Genomic DNA, 18,861 nt, shown 5'->3' on the forward strand with positions numbered 1-18,861 from the left:
TAGCGGAAGATGTGTTAGGTTAGTAAAAATAAATACCTTGTGAAACCGTCAATAGGAGGGTATTAGGTCATGCACAATTCCTAGAGAGACAAGGCAAGGATAGGCTAAATGCCACTCTGTCTGTAAATCAACAAACAAGTTGAGTATGTCTGGATAAAAGACAAGTCACATCATGGTACCTCGTGCGGTCTTGAACATTAGTAAACCATGGGAGTTTTCCTTCACATAATCTTGACATTTACTATTATACCTACCAATCTCACCTTATGACTTTTTCTCACATGGTGCACAGCGGGTGTCTCTCAAACGTGATAGTGTCCATGGCCTTCACCACCACCCCAATGGAATTTTTTACCCTTTTTTGGCAGAAATAGTGAAAACTTGTGCGAATGTCCAGGGCAGTGTTCTCCTTGTGTGTCAAAGGGCCCACTCTATGCATACTAATTTGTATAATGTCATCCTCTGCTAGATTAGGTAGCACATTTCTGATCAACAGCTTAACAAGGGCCTCAACGTCGTTACTCACTGCATTCCTTTGTGTACATATTTTCTAATATTTAGCATCTCTAGCATTTTTCAAGATCCTTAAGATGTTCTTGCAAGTCAGAATTCTGCTCTCGAAGCATGAGAAGTTCTATTCCCATCGACTCCAACTTATCTTCACTTGCTTCATGGGATGTTTCTAAATCATCCAAGTTGTGGTTGATGTCTCCCAATTCCTTCATGAGCTCTCCTCTTAGGCCAGCTAAGTCATCAGATATGCTCCAACACAGTTCTTCCATGGAGAATCTTGTCAGCGATGGTTCTCCGTCCATGTCTCCCTTTCTCTGACCCTGGTGGGTCTGTTTTTTGAGCCCTTCTCCTAATCATTTCTTTGAGGGATGTTTCTTTTTTCCCTTTAGAGACTACCATTCTATCCACAACTCCTGATAGCGTGGATGCTTGGTCGCAAGGGCCGCACAGGCCACCAGCGCACTCCTAGTCAATTGCTGCTATACTTGGCAGTTTGTGGGGCTTGTCCACTTCATGCAGAATCCAGGGGCTTCATGTCTCCCAGGACCTCCTTGCATCCAATGGGCCGGCCGCCTTCTCCCTGGGCCCTCAAGCCACATATCATGTGTTATTTTCTTTAGAGGTGATGATCCACGCTGGGGGGCGGCATAAGACATCTTGACTGGTGAGGAGTATGTTACCACCATCGCTATTACAGTTTTCACTAGCATTGCTATTATGGCCTTATCAAAGTATTGTAAGAGGGAGTAAAGTTAGCCTCTCTCTGTCCCATGTCCATGTGCACTCATCAAGGCCTCTCTAGGCTGTAGCCTTGCTCCGGGCCATGAGGCTCAAGAGCTAATCATCCCCGCTAACCACTGCTACTTCGGCACTGGCGAGCACTCCGCAAAGCATATTTTCAGAAACTGCTTTCTCCGCTAAGGCCAGCCAAACTTGTTCTTTGTCCAGAATGGCTGGATTGCTCTTTGTTGGTCTTAACTAGGTCACCACATGGCCAGGGACCAGATTCTTGCCACTCACTGAACATCATTCGCCATGGTCGCCATCTTGCAGCTACCACAGCACCACTCTAGTTCCTTGTTGCAGAGCTTTGCCATTCTTCCAAAAACCTGCCCTCTTTGCCCCTAACTCTGGGGCAAGCGAGACCCTTGGTCAATGCTCCGCACCACCTTGGAGAACCTCTCTCTACAGTGGGACCAGACAGGGAGGAGAAACACATGTCCTAATTGGCAGCCATCTTGACTCTGTCCCCCAAGTTATGAAATGTAATGCTGTATGCATTTGTTTTATTTTTTTAATATGTATATTTTTTAATATTAATATACCGGTTAATATAAAAAAAATAGATAGTCTTACCTATTTTGTGACAATATCTTGGTATTTTATGTTTTTGTTGTTGGTATGCTGTTCCTTACATACAACGTATGTTAAATTGATATTTTTCTCATCAATATATTTTGCCAATGTTTTTTATTTCGATAAATGTGGTTTACATATTTGTCACACAACCAAAATAACCACACACATGTCACTTAGTAAATGCCACACAATTAAAACTATCTCATTCCGATATTGGGGTTCGGAGAATAAGGACTGGCACTTCTGTCACACTACAGAACCACCTCTCTTACCACATCCTAAAAGAATGGCGGTTGGGCTGAGGTGTCTAATCCTGGCCTCCCGTCATCTGTGGAATGTGCCCTACTGAGAAATCATAGCATGCACATGAGTGTCGTCCATGTCATCCACAAACAATTGGCCCCATTGTTTTTCAAGTAGCTGGTGGAGATTAATCAGCTGCCACTCGTGGGTGTGGACCTCGAAGTCAGCGTTTGATACTCTGAGAGTCGCATATAAAACCTCTTTCCTCTGATAAGCGTTTACAATCGCCAGGAGCAGGCTCCACAGCTGACTTCCTCGCTGGGCTCATACAGGTAAGAGCAACATCAGGGACAAAGAAGCTGTCGGCACGCCACGGCTTGTGTTAGGTTTACGAGGCCTTGTTTTTGCGCCTGTGAAGTGAAGGAACCTCGTTTTAACTTGTGACTGGTCTTCCCCTGGAACCTTTATTGGCATTGAGATGAGTAAATTAAAACGAGCGGGCTGCGCCTTTACTTTGTAACAGAGAAAGACGCCCTACCCTGAGAACTGAAGAAAACATGGCTCCTCTGGCTTGCCTTAGTACACTGTAGACTCAATTTGGTTCCTTCTTTTTTCCGATCTTATTTTTAACCTAGGTTTTGGGACCCCATAGATCGGCTGTTCATATTTCAGTGGGCTGGTCTAGTATTCGGAAGTCCTGCCTCAGTGCTACAAGCAAATGTGTATTTGCAGAATTTACATGATAACCTTTAATTAAATTTGACAGATACTTGGGATTCTGTTTGGGTTGAGTGTAATGTTGCGCAATTTGCATATATTCACTTGTTAATTAATTATCTGTTTGGCTCGAGTATGTGTTTTCACCTGCAGCGTTTTTAGTCCAGGGTGTGGTAAAATAAGACATCTGAAATAAACTAAGGGCGAGATCGTGGAAACTGTACAGTTGATGTAATGAGGACATTTACAATGAGAATTCAGAGAAAAGCAGAAAGAGGGTCGACCTAAAGAAAGTGAGGATGGGATAGGGGAGGCAGACAGGGAGTAGCAGGGAAAATAAACTAAAACAAGGTAGCAAAAGGATTTAATGTCACATTTGTGCCAGGAAAAGTTATTGGAAGAAAGCTCGATAAAGAGTAGCTGTAATGGAAATATAAAAAACGGAACTCACCCCATCCCAGCATTACAAATGGACCTTTGCTATCTTAAAAGTTTTCATCCTAAAACAGTTGTGAGCCTAAAAAGAGATTGTTTAAACAATGTGTTTATTCGTCTTAAAGCAAACCTGACCCAATTTTCTATAAGTACTACTCTACAATAAACTGAAAGATCGAGGTTGATTTGTTGAGGAAAATCAGTAAATTCTAATCTTAAAATGTACTCTTTTGGTTAGTCTGCTAATAATTATTCACAATTTTGTAAGATGACATTTAGTAATGTTCTTATATGGTATTAACCTTCCTCATATCGACATAGTGTTATTAGATTTCTTCCAACCTGGATGCCACTCGTAAAAGAGTAAATTAGGAACCCCTTTTTATGCAGAATCTGTTTGTTGTGTAAAGATTTTAGTTTAAAGAGACAGGTGGCAGAAATGCAAATTAATGAATGAGTTTCACTGGTACCTCAGACAAGGATAGGCACTCAGAAGAAGATCTGGAGAATCTGAGTGAGAGAAGCAAATCGGAACTTGACTTGGTGAGAATACATCTGCTCTTATTACACAAAGGAGCGCCTAACATTTACTCTTAGAATTCGGCGTACAATCTGGCATTGCCATTTAAATATCAGCTTTGGATTTTGGGGTGCAAATCACTCTGTGTACACATGGGATAAAAATATACAGAACCAAGTGGCACAGAGGCACAGTGTCTTTCAGCGAGGGATGTCTATTAGGGCTTAGATATGATTCGCCACATTGTTTATCTCCATACAGGCATGCGTATACGGGTTCTTGCACTATCAGAATGAATGCAGGAATTTTTGGTTTGATGATATGCCGCAGTGTTTTAAAAGGGATTCCTTCATTGTTGTAACCTTACTTGGTGTTGAATGACAGCAACTCACATCTAAGTAGTTTTCATTGAACCACGCCACTCTTCCCTTAGCCCAGTGCTTAATTTCACCTGGTGGTGACAGGTGGAGTCCATCTGCACTCATTTTTAGGGGCTGGCACTTTTCCTTGTCAGACTTTGACCCAAAGTAAGAGATAGAAACATACAAAAAGGAGAAAGAAGGTGGAAGAAAAAGAGGGAACAATAGTGATAAAGAGAGAAATCAGGGATGAAAAATACCCTACAGGAGTAAGAAAAAGGGGCAAGTAGTGTTGGGTGGTGGATGAAAGAGGCATGAGGTGGAATCAAGACTTCGCAGACTTGGTAATTGCACCCCAATTATCAGTAGCGCAGGCCGTAGACTTCTGAGCAAAACCGTAGGCCCTGCACCTATTCTTTTAAAAATGAAGCACTGCAAGTGCCAGATACAAATCAGCGCACTGCTCACTGCTGATCTTTCCCCAGTCATACATTTTCACTTGACAGTTGTGTCTAAAGTAGGGTTGCCTCAAACACAAAACTGCACTGAAATAGATTGAGAAGAAAAAAGAGAGGAGGTTAACAAGAAACATAAGCATTAAGACACTCACTGTTCCATATATGTATTCTGGAAACTGGACAAAACACCTCAAAACTATTGTGTAGCACTGAATATGGGTAATATGTGGGGGCTGATTTAGAGTTTTGTGGACAGTTACTCAGTCACAAACATGATTGATATCTCATCTGCTTACTACAAGTGCCACAGGATAAAATGCACTTTTAATAAAGCGGACTGGACATCTGTGAAGAAGTAACACCGTCCACCAAACTCTAAATCAGGCCCTTAATTATTATTGCACCACTGACCGTGAATTTGTTATGGACTTTCTTTTGTAATTGCCTTGCTTACGATCGTAGTAGTGTGAATATCTTATGAAGAATATTAAATGCCCACCAGTATTAACTCTTCCGCAATTGGCTCTCATTGGTTATCACTTGCCTAATCTAACGCATTCCGCTTCTTCATAAATTGGCAGGCTTCCAAGGACACCCCTTGTTTGCCGTGAGGGAGGAATAAGGAGACAAGCAAAGAAACTGAAGGCAAGAAAAAGATATATAACTGTCACTGAGCCCAGGAGGAGATGTCCCAACAAATAAGGCACCAAGCTCAGGTGTGTAAAGAGTTTCCTGTCTTAATTCATGGAAATAAGTCTCCCTTTATGCAGAAACACTGAAATCAAGATAAAAAAAGATCTATATAGCTCATGTGTAAATAACGCAAGATCCTTGAGATGCGCCTTTGACTCTTTACTAATATTTCTTACTGTGGCTCCATGCGATGGTATTGGAGAATAAGATACAAGTTATGGGCGAGGTTCAGTGAATGAATCTTCATTTAGATGATCCCAAGAGTAATCCCTGTCTTGCAGAGGTCTTCAAAACATCTTTACTCCCAGTTCAGTCATTCCATTGTTGGCCAGAAGGTCTCCGTTGGTGGCTAACTAGTCTATAGGCCTTCAACAGTGGAATCAGGGATCGGGAGAAGGGGAACCTTGAGGGTTGCAAGACTTGTCCAGGAGCAGTAAATCAACCAGTGTCTTGGAACATCACAAATGTTCAACAGTTTGGTTTTCGGTTTCTACTAAAAAATCCATGTGGTAAGCACACAGTTCATCAATTATGATTAGGCCGCCAGAATCAGACATTTAGTATATCTTCATATCCCACAAATCTCTTTCAGGCAATCTAATGGATGGTTGAGCTTGTACCAGGCGATGTGGCATGTCTATTGGTCACAGATGTAGCAGTGGTGTCTTCCAGTTGATCATGTGCTGTATCACAACCAAGATTCAAAGCTATTTTGGTTCATTAGTTAATGCCATTCATGTCATTGGTAGGAGCTGCATTTGGTATTCCAGTAATATCACTCCTATGACTGCAGTATTTTCAATTTTGAAAGCCCATGATGTGAATGGCAGCTGTCATGTATTGGGCCCCCTATCATCGCTATATATTGTATATGTGGAGAGTCAATTATTGGTTAGATTATGAATAGCTTTATTGTGTGCATTTTTGTTCAAAGAATTCATCAATCATGTTTAACTATTAGGTTGAAGGCATCACGCAACATTTATTATTTTACAGGAACAAGCCCCACAGCTAACTTCATACTACCAGAGGACTCCAGTTCTGAACCAACGGCTAGATAGGATCCGAACTGCTCCTCAGGTCAGTAGTAGCTGTAAGACAAGGAGGGCTCTCAAACACTCACGTAGAGTGGGTTTTCATATAAAGGGTAAAAGCCAGTTTGAATGCAAGAGCAGTTTTTGTGAAAATAATTTAGTCCATTTTTAGATTGAGGAAGTGGGTATTGTGTTCAGACATGAAGTCACCTGTTCTGAAGAATACAGGCAGATTGGAGACAGTCCAAACAGGGGTGTCCACATTTGTACTGGGTTTTGACCACAAGTCTTCTGTTGTGTGGGTATAACAATATACCAATGGGCATTAAAAACAATGTAAAATGCTATCTTTCCTGGAAATGAGTGCTCATAGAAACAATGGTCACAGTATGAGGAGGCTGAAGGCACCTAGGGGCCAAGGAACAAGTTTATATTTCATTCCAGAAAAGATATTCAGTGCATGAACTAACCTCAAAGTAGCAGTGATAGAAATTAGAGCAAATTCACAACAACTGTAGCCCATTTTTAAAAGTGTCTGGAAGAATCTCTAAATACAGAGAAGGACCCACCAACTGATCTTCCTCCCGAATGCTATCCTTTTGGTGGAGAATATCCATCCAGTGCATTCTACTGTGTATATAGTTTTTCCAGATATTAGAGTATTTCAGTTCCTTCCAAATTGTAAATGAGGACTTTAGGGAACAATAGGGTTGCAACAGTACTGAATAAGCAAGGACATAAACGTCAGCATTGTGTTCTATGAATTCTATGCTTCTTTGTTTTTATGGGAGGACACATGACTGTCACAGACCAGATTAAGGCACTAATTACTTTAATTGTCTAATAGGAACAAGTCACTGAGGGACCGGTCGTCTTCCAGTCATCCATGATGTCAGCACAACAAACGGAGAGAGGCTCAGCGATTTCACAGGTTGGTATCAATAGCTGAAGTCCTCCGTGTTAGTGAAATGTGAACAATGTGACACAGCCAAACACAAGGATGAGGTTAAATGTGGAAGAAGCAAGCCAGCACAAACATGTTGGTCTAACCTCAAGTGAGCTGCAGGCATTATCTTGGGAGTGAAAAGGTTGTGCAAGAGAAATGCAAAGCTGAGTGATAAGGAAAGCAATAACCCTTCATCCACCATATCTGCTCTGAAGGAGTCCACTCACATTTAAGCTAGTACAACTTGAGAACCTAATTGTCACATGGGCTGATCTGGTCTCAGTTCCTATCCGTGTAGAACACAATAATCTGGAACCAACCTAAAAAAAAAAGATTGTTACTGAGTTCCTCTATACAAGGTTTCTCCTTCTCTTGTGACTGGCCCAGCCTACTAAATTAGAAGTTCAGATGAATTAATATATGCATACCAAATTCAAAAGTGTGTTATCAGGATGAAAATGTGTGTTTTTGCAAAACTCACAAGCTGATGTTTGGGGAAAAATGGTTGAATTTCCAAAATATATTTAAAGCTGGTATTTGAACGATAAATCGTGTGCTGGTGGGGAGACTTATTGCTAAAATTATTTCCTTAGTGCCAGGACAAGCTATGGTTGTTACATACTACCTATGTGAAGGCATGTAAGATTAACTGAGCCTTTTTCACATTGCTGCTGTCCACCCTGCCTGATGCGCTGAGGTGATCACATTGAGTAATCTTGCATAGGGTAGCCAGTGACGTAATCTTGTCTGATGTGGTCACTATGACAGCACTAAAAATGTTAGAAGCTCAGAAGGATTTTCATTGATCATAAGTAGCTCTTATTACAGAAAAGGAAGGAGACTCCTGCTCTATACCAACTTGACTTTGTAGACTAGGTCACCAGGGGCACTTGTCAGCAGTCTTCGAAGTCCCTCACAACATTGTGGCAGTGCGGAATTGACTGAGTGGTCTTTTAGGAAACAGTGATCAGTGGGATCTCAAAGGGAACAAGTAAAACCTATGGAGATGGGTATGGGCCCAAGTAACATTTCCTTTTTTGTGTAGGCACAGGTGTCTCGGGTGCCATCCGCCTTGCAGTCCTCAACATCGTTGCTGCCCAGGCTGGAATACAACCAAGCAACTTCACAAGTGAGTAACTTGACTCCCATAGGAAGCTAAGGACAGAATTATTTGATGTCCTCGTTGCCCCATACATGTGTCATGGCTGAACCTATCTAATTTGGGTTATGTTCACTGTAGTTCTATAGCAGTTATTGCTGGCTTAGGATGTGAATTAACTGAAAGAGAGTGGTGTAAGCTGAGACAGGGGCACGACAGTGATACATCAGAGTCAGTCTGACTGTAGCTGAAGACGGCCTGCATCAAGCGTCCTTTAAAATCATTGTGATAACCAATTAGAGAGGGGAAGGAGAGCCATCAACATTTATTTATAAGTGGCAGGCAGTTAGGTTGGATTGAGATAACACATTTCCGTTTTCTTATTTTTCAGGTACAGCTAACTCAGCCAACGTCCACATTCCAGGCATCGTCGTCGTCCACACAAAGAGTTGATGTAAACTATGGGATTTCATCAGCCCAACAAATGGACAATACTCATGGGAGTTCTTATGCTCAATATGTGGACAATAACCGAGGACAGTATGCCCAACGTGGGGACAATATCCATGGGAATTCAAATACCGGCAACTGCAATCCAGTAAGTTGTGAGTGGGATGACATCTCTCAGCCTACAAGCAGCCAATAACAGATTTTTTTCATCCAGCAGTCAGGGTTGTAGAAGACCATGAGTGGAGCTAACGGCACTTTAGGCGAGAGAAAGAAAAGAGCTCCTAGTTATGCAGAGAAAAAGTACATATGTAACAACTGTCAGTTCCAAATCAAGACCCAAAATTTAGAAAAAGGACATATGTAACAACTGTCAGCTCCAAACCAAGACCCAATATTTTGCACAGATCCCATACTCAGCTCAGACAGCAACCCCACTCAGCTTCATCAAAAGCCCTCTAATCCGGGCTAAGCGGAGGGAAGCGTTTTAGTGTAACTGTTTGGTGAAATGTAATGTTATGTGCATTCCAATTCCTTTTATTCCTTAATAGGCTGAGTTGATCACTTGATTAGAAACACTGGGCGAGAGTAAATTGTTTGAGTAGCATAATGGGAAAATACACTAGGGCAGGAGTAAACCCTAGATGCTAGTTAGTATGGTATTAAGTGAGGTCCAACATGATGGAGCAGGGTGACATCGCTCTAACAGTGAATTCACTCCACGATCTTGACCCACTTATCGACCATGTTAATACTGGCAAAAATGATCTGGAATGGGGTCTGCAAGCCGCATCTTGAACATCAATAACTGAACAGGTCATATGTTTCGGGTTGGTTTCCTCTGGGTGTGTTGTTGTTTGATACACTCCAGAAGAGAATGTGGCATGTAAAGCCTGACTAAAGTCTTCACCAATATTTCCTGTCTTACAGGTGTTTCCAGCAGTCCCATGTGGGCCATCAGCAGCAGCATGTTCACCAAGGACACAGACAAACTGTGCACCTGTAAGTTCCGAAGCTGTTCTCAACTGTGCTCCTTTAACTGTTTCCAACTGTGTTCCTGTAAGTTTCCAATTGTGTTCCTGTAAATTCCCAAGCTGTTCCCAACTCTGCTCCTTTACGTTCTGAAGTTGTTTCCAACTGTGGCCCTGTAAGTTCCTAACTGTGTTCCTGCAAGTTTCCAACTGTGTTCCTGTAAATTCTCAAGCTGTTCCCAACTGTGGCCCTGTAAGTTCCCAGCTGTGTTCATGTTCCCAACTCTGCTCGTGCAAGTTCCCAAGGTCTGAGAGATGCTATATCCACTCTGCTGGCCAAGGCATTGTTGTGTGGTAAGATAAAATGCAGAATGATTGAAATGACAGCACAGATCTCTGCCATTGAAAAGAAGGGAGAGAAGCAGACAGACAATGATATCTCCAAACAAGATCCCCCCTTGGTTACCTACCCTTAGAGGTCTCGCCACGGAGCACAGGCGTAGGAAAGTGCGGGTGAATTCATATGATCTCTCCTCAGAGGGATGGTGGGCATACAGATGTCACCCTCTTCCAGAAATGACTAATTAACCTGGTGGCAAGAAGGGCCCTGCAGAGCTGTGCATCTGTTCTAAGTCAATGCTGACTCCAATCCAGTCCCTTTTAAATCTTGTAAATATGCCTACCTTTTCAGTGGTTCTCCTTGCAATGCCAGCATAAAAGTATTTTGCATTTCTCCAAAAGAGAAAGATGAAACGTGGATAGGAAATGCCCTGACCACGTACATAAATAAACATGTCTTTCATTTTGGAGACCGTATAATGAAGATAAACTTTCACAGCTTCCAAACTGCGAGACCTGACACCAAGTTCTGTAGAGCAAAAATAAAAATCTGTTTTTCGTTTTCTTTAGGAGACATCCACAAGTTTCTGTTGCTCTATCTCCAGGTGCTTGAGTAAGTGCTCTGTTATTTAACTATCTGTTATCGATCATCATGTTTCATGTATTTTTATGAATTTAGTGCTATACTGCTATTGCATTCATAGGAGATATAAAAACTAACTTTAAGATAATAACATAGGTAGTAAGGCTATTGTGAAGTTTCTGAAATGCAGATTCCTCTGGAAGGCTGGCTGAGATTGGGAATAGCGCTCTGCCTCTTCCGATCAGTGTTTAAAATACTCTTTAGAAAATCTTTAAACTTCATGACATTCCAATCTGCCTCTGTTCATGTTTTAATCACAAATATGTGTTCCTATGGATGTGTCTTTACTGAGGTTGGGCAGTTAACTTGATTCCTTGGCTTAGTGTTGGAATGTTGAACCCTTGATTGACAAACATCTGTATGTGAAAGTCCAATTGGCAGATTTGGACTGACAGGGCTTGGTGAATCTGTATACCTGAAGAATTGCTTGTGCCCTAACTAACATTTAAAATGAATTTGACATGCTACGATTTTTCCCTGGAAATTGCTTAATCGTTTAACACAAATTGCCGCCTGCATTGTACGGCTGTGCATCAGTAATTTGTCAATAGGCTTTAGCAGGCTGCCAAAGTTATAGAGAGTGCAGGATCAAAATAACAGTCAAACATGGTTGTCATGTGCAAGGCCTGCTCTTTAAGTTCAGTTAATGGTTCCAAAGACACATAATGTATTAAATTTCTATTCGCAAAAAGTAATTGCAACTTGTGCACTGACCTTTTGCGAACAAAAAAGATTCTTGAAAATTGATCTAAGCATGAATATGTCAGTTCACAAAATTCCAAATTGTATTGGGTTGCTATCTGACCTTCCTCATCAATATTCCTGAGTTAGTTTGCAAATTGTGACTCACTACTATTGTATTCCATCGCAAGGAGGCTGGGTCTACTGGGGTTAGCAGACCATCATGTCTGTGATTGCATTTTAATTAAGTATATATTTTTTAAGGTAGACAATTTCCCTTTAAGGAAAACTGGTCTATATTTGTTTGCATGAGAGTTGGCAGTGGTTTTGTGAACCACTGCCTACTACCCCACTATTTTTTTTAACATTTACAAACGGGAAGGAGCCCCAAAGGGACCACCTACTATTTGCGAAAGGCTTTACACCTCCTTTGAGGTGTCTGTAAAATTTCAATATTTTCTGACCTGATTTTGGTCACAAATCATTGATACAACCTTAACAAATCCTTAAGGAATATCTAAACAAGCCGAATCATGAAATGGGATTAGTACCTAATAAAATGTCATAGTACATAATAAAAAGCCTTTTTGCAGTTGCAAACCCTGTGATTTCGCCAGTTGAAGGTTTCGTAATCGCAAATTGACTTTATACATCAGGCCTATGATGTGGAAGAGCATTACCAGTAGAATACATCTTCAGTTCCTAACTTCAAAGGAAAACACGTTACCAAAAACCTGAGGGTACTAGCTGGGGATGCTATACTACATTATTGAGAAGAAATGATAGGTTGAAATTTAAATAGGGCACATCTGAAGGAGCGTTTTAATGTTTAAGACCACATATTCGCAAGGTTCCACTATAACAGCTCAGGTCTAACCTGGTGTAAGACGCTAAGTGAATGCATGCCATGACAAAGAGTGACCCGGGATGCAGGGAAGTCTTGTTCGAGAGCAATCTATCTGGCTCAAAAAAGTTCTATTTTTATTATTACTACATTAGTCATATACAGGTCAAGGGAGTATTTTGAACCTGAAAATGCCTCCAACAGGTTACCCAAGACGCGTCAGCATAACATAGCATAAGGCTCTAGAATAGGTCGCCCCAGGCTATGGAATCTATTCTGGGCCTTTACATTTTAGATCAAAGAAATACATAATAAACAAGTATGACCCAGAAGGATGTGTGAGACGGCCCCCGTCTGTTTTCATTGTTGCTAGATCAGGTTGTATCGCTGTAACTGCTCCGCATCTGGCCAAAGAGGCTTAGCGTTGTAAGCACCCACGTCAAACAAATGAATAAAGATTAATGGGTGCTTCCCTCATCTTGATGACTGTTGTTTCTTGTCTCTTTCAGTGGGTGTGATGGGTCTGCTCTCAACGTTTTGGGTAGCGATTGCCGTAGCACAAATTGTCCTTGGTAAGTAACCCTCTCTCACCTGCTTCCTTCTTTGCACACTCTTCCTCTAACCCTATTTATTTTTCTTCTTTATCACCATCCACTCGACACAGTAACTCACGCTTTTTCTCTGTCCATTCGGTATTTTAATTCTCCATTCCTGCTTCACTTTTCTATCACACACTTGATCGCGTCTACTTTTTCCTTTGCTCTCAACAGCCCTTCTTGTCTCTCTTATTTTGGCCTCTCTCCCCATCTGATTTTTTTTCTTAAAGTTCATTATATCCTGAGGATAAACCACAATTTAAGTACCAAATGCATGGGGCAAGAAGTTAAAAAAACATCGGAGATTCATGATCTCACGTTTTGGTTAGGGACCGCCTTCACCTGGGAGTAATGGTAGCACTGACCAATATTGCTAAGCGAGTGCGCCTCAGACTGAGTCATTAGGGCACAAGGCTAGCCGAACCATGAAAACAGGATTTAGTCTACAAATCGGGCACTTTGAAGTATAGGATTGGGTAATGTTTTGGCAGATTGGATCCCTTTGCTTGCAATGGGAATTTGTTACCCGATTACACTCCTGCAGCACTGGAGTATACAACTGTATTGTAACAAAGCGCCACCCTGGGTGTGGGGTCTTCCCATTGACACAGCAGAGCAAACACCACACAAGCACGCACCCTCGTAGTGTTGGCATGCTAGGCCTTCTTCTGTCACTCCAGAGATAAGGGGCCAACAGGTTTTTTCCTTGCTACCTAAATTGTCTATGATTGTGGCTGTCGTACAAAACTGCGCCCCTTGAGTGCCACATCGGTCACCAAAAAACATGTAGCGCCTTTACTATAAATATGGCAGAGCTGTCTCTCCTCACACAATACATATGGTCTGAAGATATTGTCTGAAATACTTACAGAGGGTGTAAATGCCGATCTGTCTGAGGGTACAGAGAGGTACCAAAAGGTGAAAGGACTAAGGGCCTGATTACGGGTTTGGCAGTCCTGGAGCGGGCCGCCACGCCAGCACCCTACTCCAGGACTGCCAAACTCGACCTCCGGCCACCCACCAGATTACGAGTAATCTCATGGTCTGGCGGGCGGCCATTTAACAATCCGACAGCGATGCCATTTAGAAGGTAACGCAATGGGAACGCCAAAGCCCGTTCCTCCATGGCATTGACTGTAAAGTCCATGCCGTGCAGTAAAAGGTGGTGACTGTACACAGGGGGGCACAATAAGTGCCCCTCTACAGGCACAACTTGGCCTTGGCGTAACAGGGGGGCCTGTAGCGGCACCTCGAGTATATTAAGGCCTGTGATCGACACATCACCACCTTAGGATCCATAATCCCCGGCGGTTACGGCAATCCCACTGCTGTATTCGTAATACAGCAGGTGGACCATCAGTTTGGTGGTCCAGTGACCGCAGCTACGGGTCGCCGGCGGTGAACTTGTAATTAAACCATAAGAGACTGAAAAGCAAAAAGTAAGAAGAATGGTTGAAATACAGTCTCTTACTTTAGGTTAATGGAACAGAGAGATGCAGTCAAATTTGCAAGTAAAACAATCTGAGAGCACCAACTTGTTCTTAACAATCTCAGAACAACCAATCCTTGAATTCTTCGGTTTGTCCATATAATACAAGGACGCCATTGTTCATAACATAAACATTGCCTATGTGACTGTATGTCATCTAAATCTCATGAGCAAGATATTCTCCCTGTAGAGGGTTTAAAATCCTCGTCATCCTCTGGGCGATGACCTCGGTCCTACACGAACAGGACAAGAACTGGGCCCCCAAGGGAAAGGAAATATAACTGGCTGTGGATTCATGCTGAAACGACTAAGGGTTGGAAGTGGGGGGGATTCTTTTGTTATTATATTTGTTCCAAATAACCCCGCACTGTTATGTCACAGGCTCAGCCAGTCAAGTATCTACTGTTCTATATGGTCAGTTGTGTAACAGTCTGGTGTATCAAAATCAAATAAAATCAATAAAATGTTGTCATAAAAAAATACTATCTCCTGAAATTATAAATGGAAGGTAAAACCTCACTCTAAATGTCATGTTGGATTTTTGTAAATGTTTTGATTGTACAAACATACTCTTACCATGACTCTTTTAATCCTCCACAGGGGCCGTGTATTTGGGTACCTGCCCCCTTCAGCGCTATATCCCAATTTATTGTATTGTCAGTGGATCCACATTGCTAGCCATTATCCTGATCTCAGGCCTGGGAGCAATAAAATCACTCAGATTCCTCCTTGCGTTCGTCGGAATTCTGGGACTCTTCTGGCTTGCCTGGTTGATTGCAGGTAATTATTCTGGCAGGCACTGCAGTATGATGCTGGTCATGAAGGAAGGTGGGCTAACACTAATTGTCATTCTCAAGATGGTGAATGAATAGGTCATAACACTTCCAAGATTGAGAACGATTGAGTAAGTGTGGCATTGCGACCGAGTGTAAGTTGAGTGCTGCAAGGCCAATCGTCTCTGTGTGCTTGATTTGTTGAGCATTAAGAGCCGACTTTCAAAAGGAATCGGTACATGAAGTGCCATTCACAAGATGAGTATTGAGCATAAAGTGCCATTCTCAAGATGGCAGATGAGCGTGATGTTCAATTTAATGAGCTAGCAAACTGCATTGAAGTACTGTTTGTGGGATGGCATAGGGGTATTAGGTTTTAATTGCAGATTCTAAATATGCACGTCAAGCGTTGAATTCAAATCAAATATAAAATGCGTGTAACCACTACAATAAATTATTTTCTATGACATCAGTTTGTCTGTCATAATAAAAGCTACCACCATGTCTAGAAATACAGATATTTTTAAGATAAGCAAAATGCCATTATGGAATTTTTGTGAAACTGAAAGTAATAGCTGCTGGAAATGTGCGAGCCCTATAAAACCCTCTTTGGTTGCACACTTTGGATGGGTTCTGAGAGAAATCAGAAATGGCAAAAAGCACAAACGAATTTGTCTTCTCGCTGGTGCCTCATTCTGATGGACTTACCTTTCCTTGCAGCCATGTTCTCCATGTGTGTGTGGCGGGGCATTAGAACATACCGTCTTTGGGGGGGGGCAGAGATGCAGACCTGTCTCAGTCACTCCTGTAATCTTTTTTTTTATCTCTTCTTTTCCTCTTCAGGGAGCATCTGGACCTTCCCACACTATCATGATTATACGAGGTGCAACCGGGTCATCTACCTGTTCACATTCTCCATGCTCATCATTCAGTGGATCATGATTGCGCTGTCTCTCCCGGCCCTGATTGCTCAAATTGTGTCTCTGATCTCTTCTTGCACTTCTTGTTCTTTGTGCAGTTGCTGTGGTTGCTCTGCTTGCTCCCGTTGCTTGTCATGCTTGCGTTGCTCTTCTTGCTGTGCCTTACAGGGTAAATAGTAAGACTGAGGCAAGATTAACGTGAAGGTGTAAAAAATCGATTTGGTGACGCCTTCAAAACCACTGACTAGTGAGAAATGTTCAACCTACAATTCACTGTGTTATTTTTGCCGATCACAGGCGCTGACTGAATTTTATACCTCTGCTTACACTTGGAAGGATGGTGTTTACCACTCCATAGCTGAGGGCAACTCATTTGCCAACATATAATCTGTGGCACATTGTGCCATTGCTTTCCCCATCACCATGTGCCTGAAAACATTGGAAACGCAAATCGTCCAAAAGGCTCAGTCACCCTCATGAGCAAGAAAGGAGCCAGGCTTCTCCTGATGTAAGTGTCCAGTCCAGTGAACAGCAGTGCTTGGGGTCAGAAAAGGCAACTTGGTTCCATTCTGTCATCACTGGATTTCCATTGGGCCGGAGTCTTTGCCCTCGAGTAAGGTCCCTTTGGTACAGCTGATGCCACTGACAATATTTTTGGGGCACTAACAAAGGCACACATCTCCAGAAAGCACTGTTGTGTCATTCCTGACAGTCTTGTAAAAGTTCTTAGCTAATGTAACACAATAAAACAACAAAACAGAAACAATGTGTCTTGAATGTCTCAAATTCCTATTTAAAATAGGCAAAAAAAACTATTTTTTAGACGCCAGGGTTATGGGATGTTCAAATGTAACTTATTTGCCTTTTGATACAAATACAACCTCCCATGTTTACCTACCCTGACGCAACCATTTGAGAAATGAGGTCTGCATTTGATTCACTGGGATCGCAAACCAACTCCACTCATTCCTACCTCAAACAGCAAAACAGTGTTTTTGCAATTATCAGGTGATAAAAATGCTCTAGACTACAATAACTGTAGATTTCCAAAGAAAAACACGACAGCTTGACTCTTCCTAGACTTGAAAATGTAAACAATGATTGCACCAACTTAATTTGATTTGGTGACTTCACAGCACAAGAAAAAAAAGACAGCGCAGACAATGACTGAAGTAAATGTAATCTCTGACTTAAAGGATAGATTATAATGTGAAAAATCACTTGTTAAGCAGTCTTAAAAAGAGCCACCAAAGATGAAAAGGCAACTGTTTACTTAGTTAACATAGGGAATTTAAATGTGAATTTTTGTATTGATCTAAAAAAATTAAGGTACATCAGTAAAAAAATAGTATTTTGAATCATTTCAAAAACATTTTTAAAGGTTGAAATCCTGAACATGTGCTTTGCTTATTATCATAACCTGCCTGATCTGAAGGAGTCCTCAGACAAACAATAAAAGATCCATTGTAAACTTTTCGCTTCAAAAACTCAACTATTAAAGATTAGAAAATCCATAAAACCAAAACAAGTTTACAAATACAGCCCTTTGCTGGAAAGGGAGATTAAATTTAATATCCATATTCACTTTGTTGGACCATGTAGACTCAATGACGAGACAGAATATATTATGTGTTTAGAAGTTATATTCTTACTTATAAAATAAATAATTATTTAAATTCATAGCTATATAAAGTTACAGTTCCTTTGTGGGGCCATGATTGTAATTATGATCTGCTTTATTATTTGCTTTATTATATTTATAACATTTGACATTTTCTAAATATATTCTTAATTTATTTGTCTTCTTTAAGCTGTAGTAAACTGAAGTTAATACACAGTAGTATAGGAAGAATTGCCTAGGTATATGAAGACTGTGTACTTAAGTAGATATTTGTTTCTGTGCCTCTATGGAGTACAGAACAAATCTAAAAATAATTATGAATATGTTTTTCTTAAGTACATAAATGTATGTCCTTCTGTATTTTTGGAATGACTAATGTATCATGTGTAGTCTATCAATATTTTCGTACACATGTTTTAACTTCCTCAATAAATCAGTTTGGATTAATTTGGGATGTTCATGTTTCATTTGGGACTATTTGTATTGCAATTTTTTTTTGGGTGTCAACATCAAGAAAAATATCTGACTTCACATTACCGAAACTTGGCTAATAATAGACGCTTACAAGCGACCTGAACTCTGTAAGCAGCACTGTTAAACATTCAAGTCTAGGGGCCACAAATTAGGGTCATCCTCCATTAGTTCCTGTCTTTGCCCCTAAGCAAGTTTACCCCAATAACGTAGGAAGCCAGACTGTTGTGGGGAATATCCGAACTCTGAAGTTAAGCTGTGGCAATATTATTGTCAAGTAATGCAAGGCCTAAGAGTGCATAAACTACAACTAGGGTGGGCTTTAGGGCAGAGGAGGAGTACTAACCTCAAGGGGAGCAGCTCTGTGTTTAGCAATAAGGTACGATTTAAAAGCACCTGCTGCAGAGATCCTTGTGCGTCCAGCTTTCAAGCAGCAATAAAAATGTCATGATTACTCTTGTGAATAATGTTCCTGCTAGAGAGAGAGATCAGCGTTCTGTCTAGCAGCAGTTTTGACTCCCCATACAGTAGTGCAGAGAGTTAATATGCCTGCTGCAAAGAACAGATCAGTATTTTTTGTGGATAGCTGAGTGGATTAGTAAAGCCAGCCTTTACCAGCACTTTGAAACAAATGAAATGTATAAGAGAGAGGGCCGAAGGGCAGGGCCGGACTGGACATAGAGGGCATCA

At 41.4% G+C, this 18,861-nt stretch overlaps 1 protein-coding gene across 1 annotated transcript; it reads left to right on the plus strand.

The window, feature by feature from the left end:
* Window positions 1–2,330: 2,330 nt before the first annotated feature.
* Window positions 2,331–18,147, plus strand: LOC147692017 (uncharacterized). The gene is made up of 11 exons (XM_086938302.1): window positions 2,331–2,447; window positions 5,186–5,320; window positions 6,294–6,377; window positions 7,179–7,262; window positions 8,323–8,406; window positions 8,768–8,974; window positions 9,754–9,825; window positions 10,704–10,746; window positions 12,811–12,873; window positions 14,987–15,166; window positions 16,003–18,147. Exons 2-11 carry the CDS (start codon window positions 5,291–5,293, stop codon window positions 16,254–16,256), a joined length of 1,101 nt encoding a protein of 366 aa, XP_086794428.1. The 5' UTR covers window positions 2,331–2,447; window positions 5,186–5,290; the 3' UTR covers window positions 16,257–18,147.
* Window positions 18,148–18,861: the final 714 nt, after the last annotated feature.

Source organism: Lissotriton vulgaris, chromosome 9, assembly GCF_964263255.1.
Source record: "Lissotriton vulgaris chromosome 9, aLisVul1.2, whole genome shotgun sequence".
Taxonomy (NCBI): Eukaryota; Metazoa; Chordata; class Amphibia; order Caudata; family Salamandridae; genus Lissotriton; species Lissotriton vulgaris.

Coding starts and splice junctions, on each gene's coding strand:
- LOC147692017 (XM_086938302.1), top strand. CDS start 5,291: ATGTCCCAACAAATAAGGCACCAAGCTCAG. Junction 8,975..9,753: donor ATACCGGCAACTGCAATCCA/GTAAGTTGTGAG, acceptor CCTGTCTTACAG/GTGTTTCCAGCAGTCCCATG. Junction 10,747..12,810: donor CTCTATCTCCAGGTGCTTGA/GTAAGTGCTCTG, acceptor TGTCTCTTTCAG/TGGGTGTGATGGGTCTGCTC.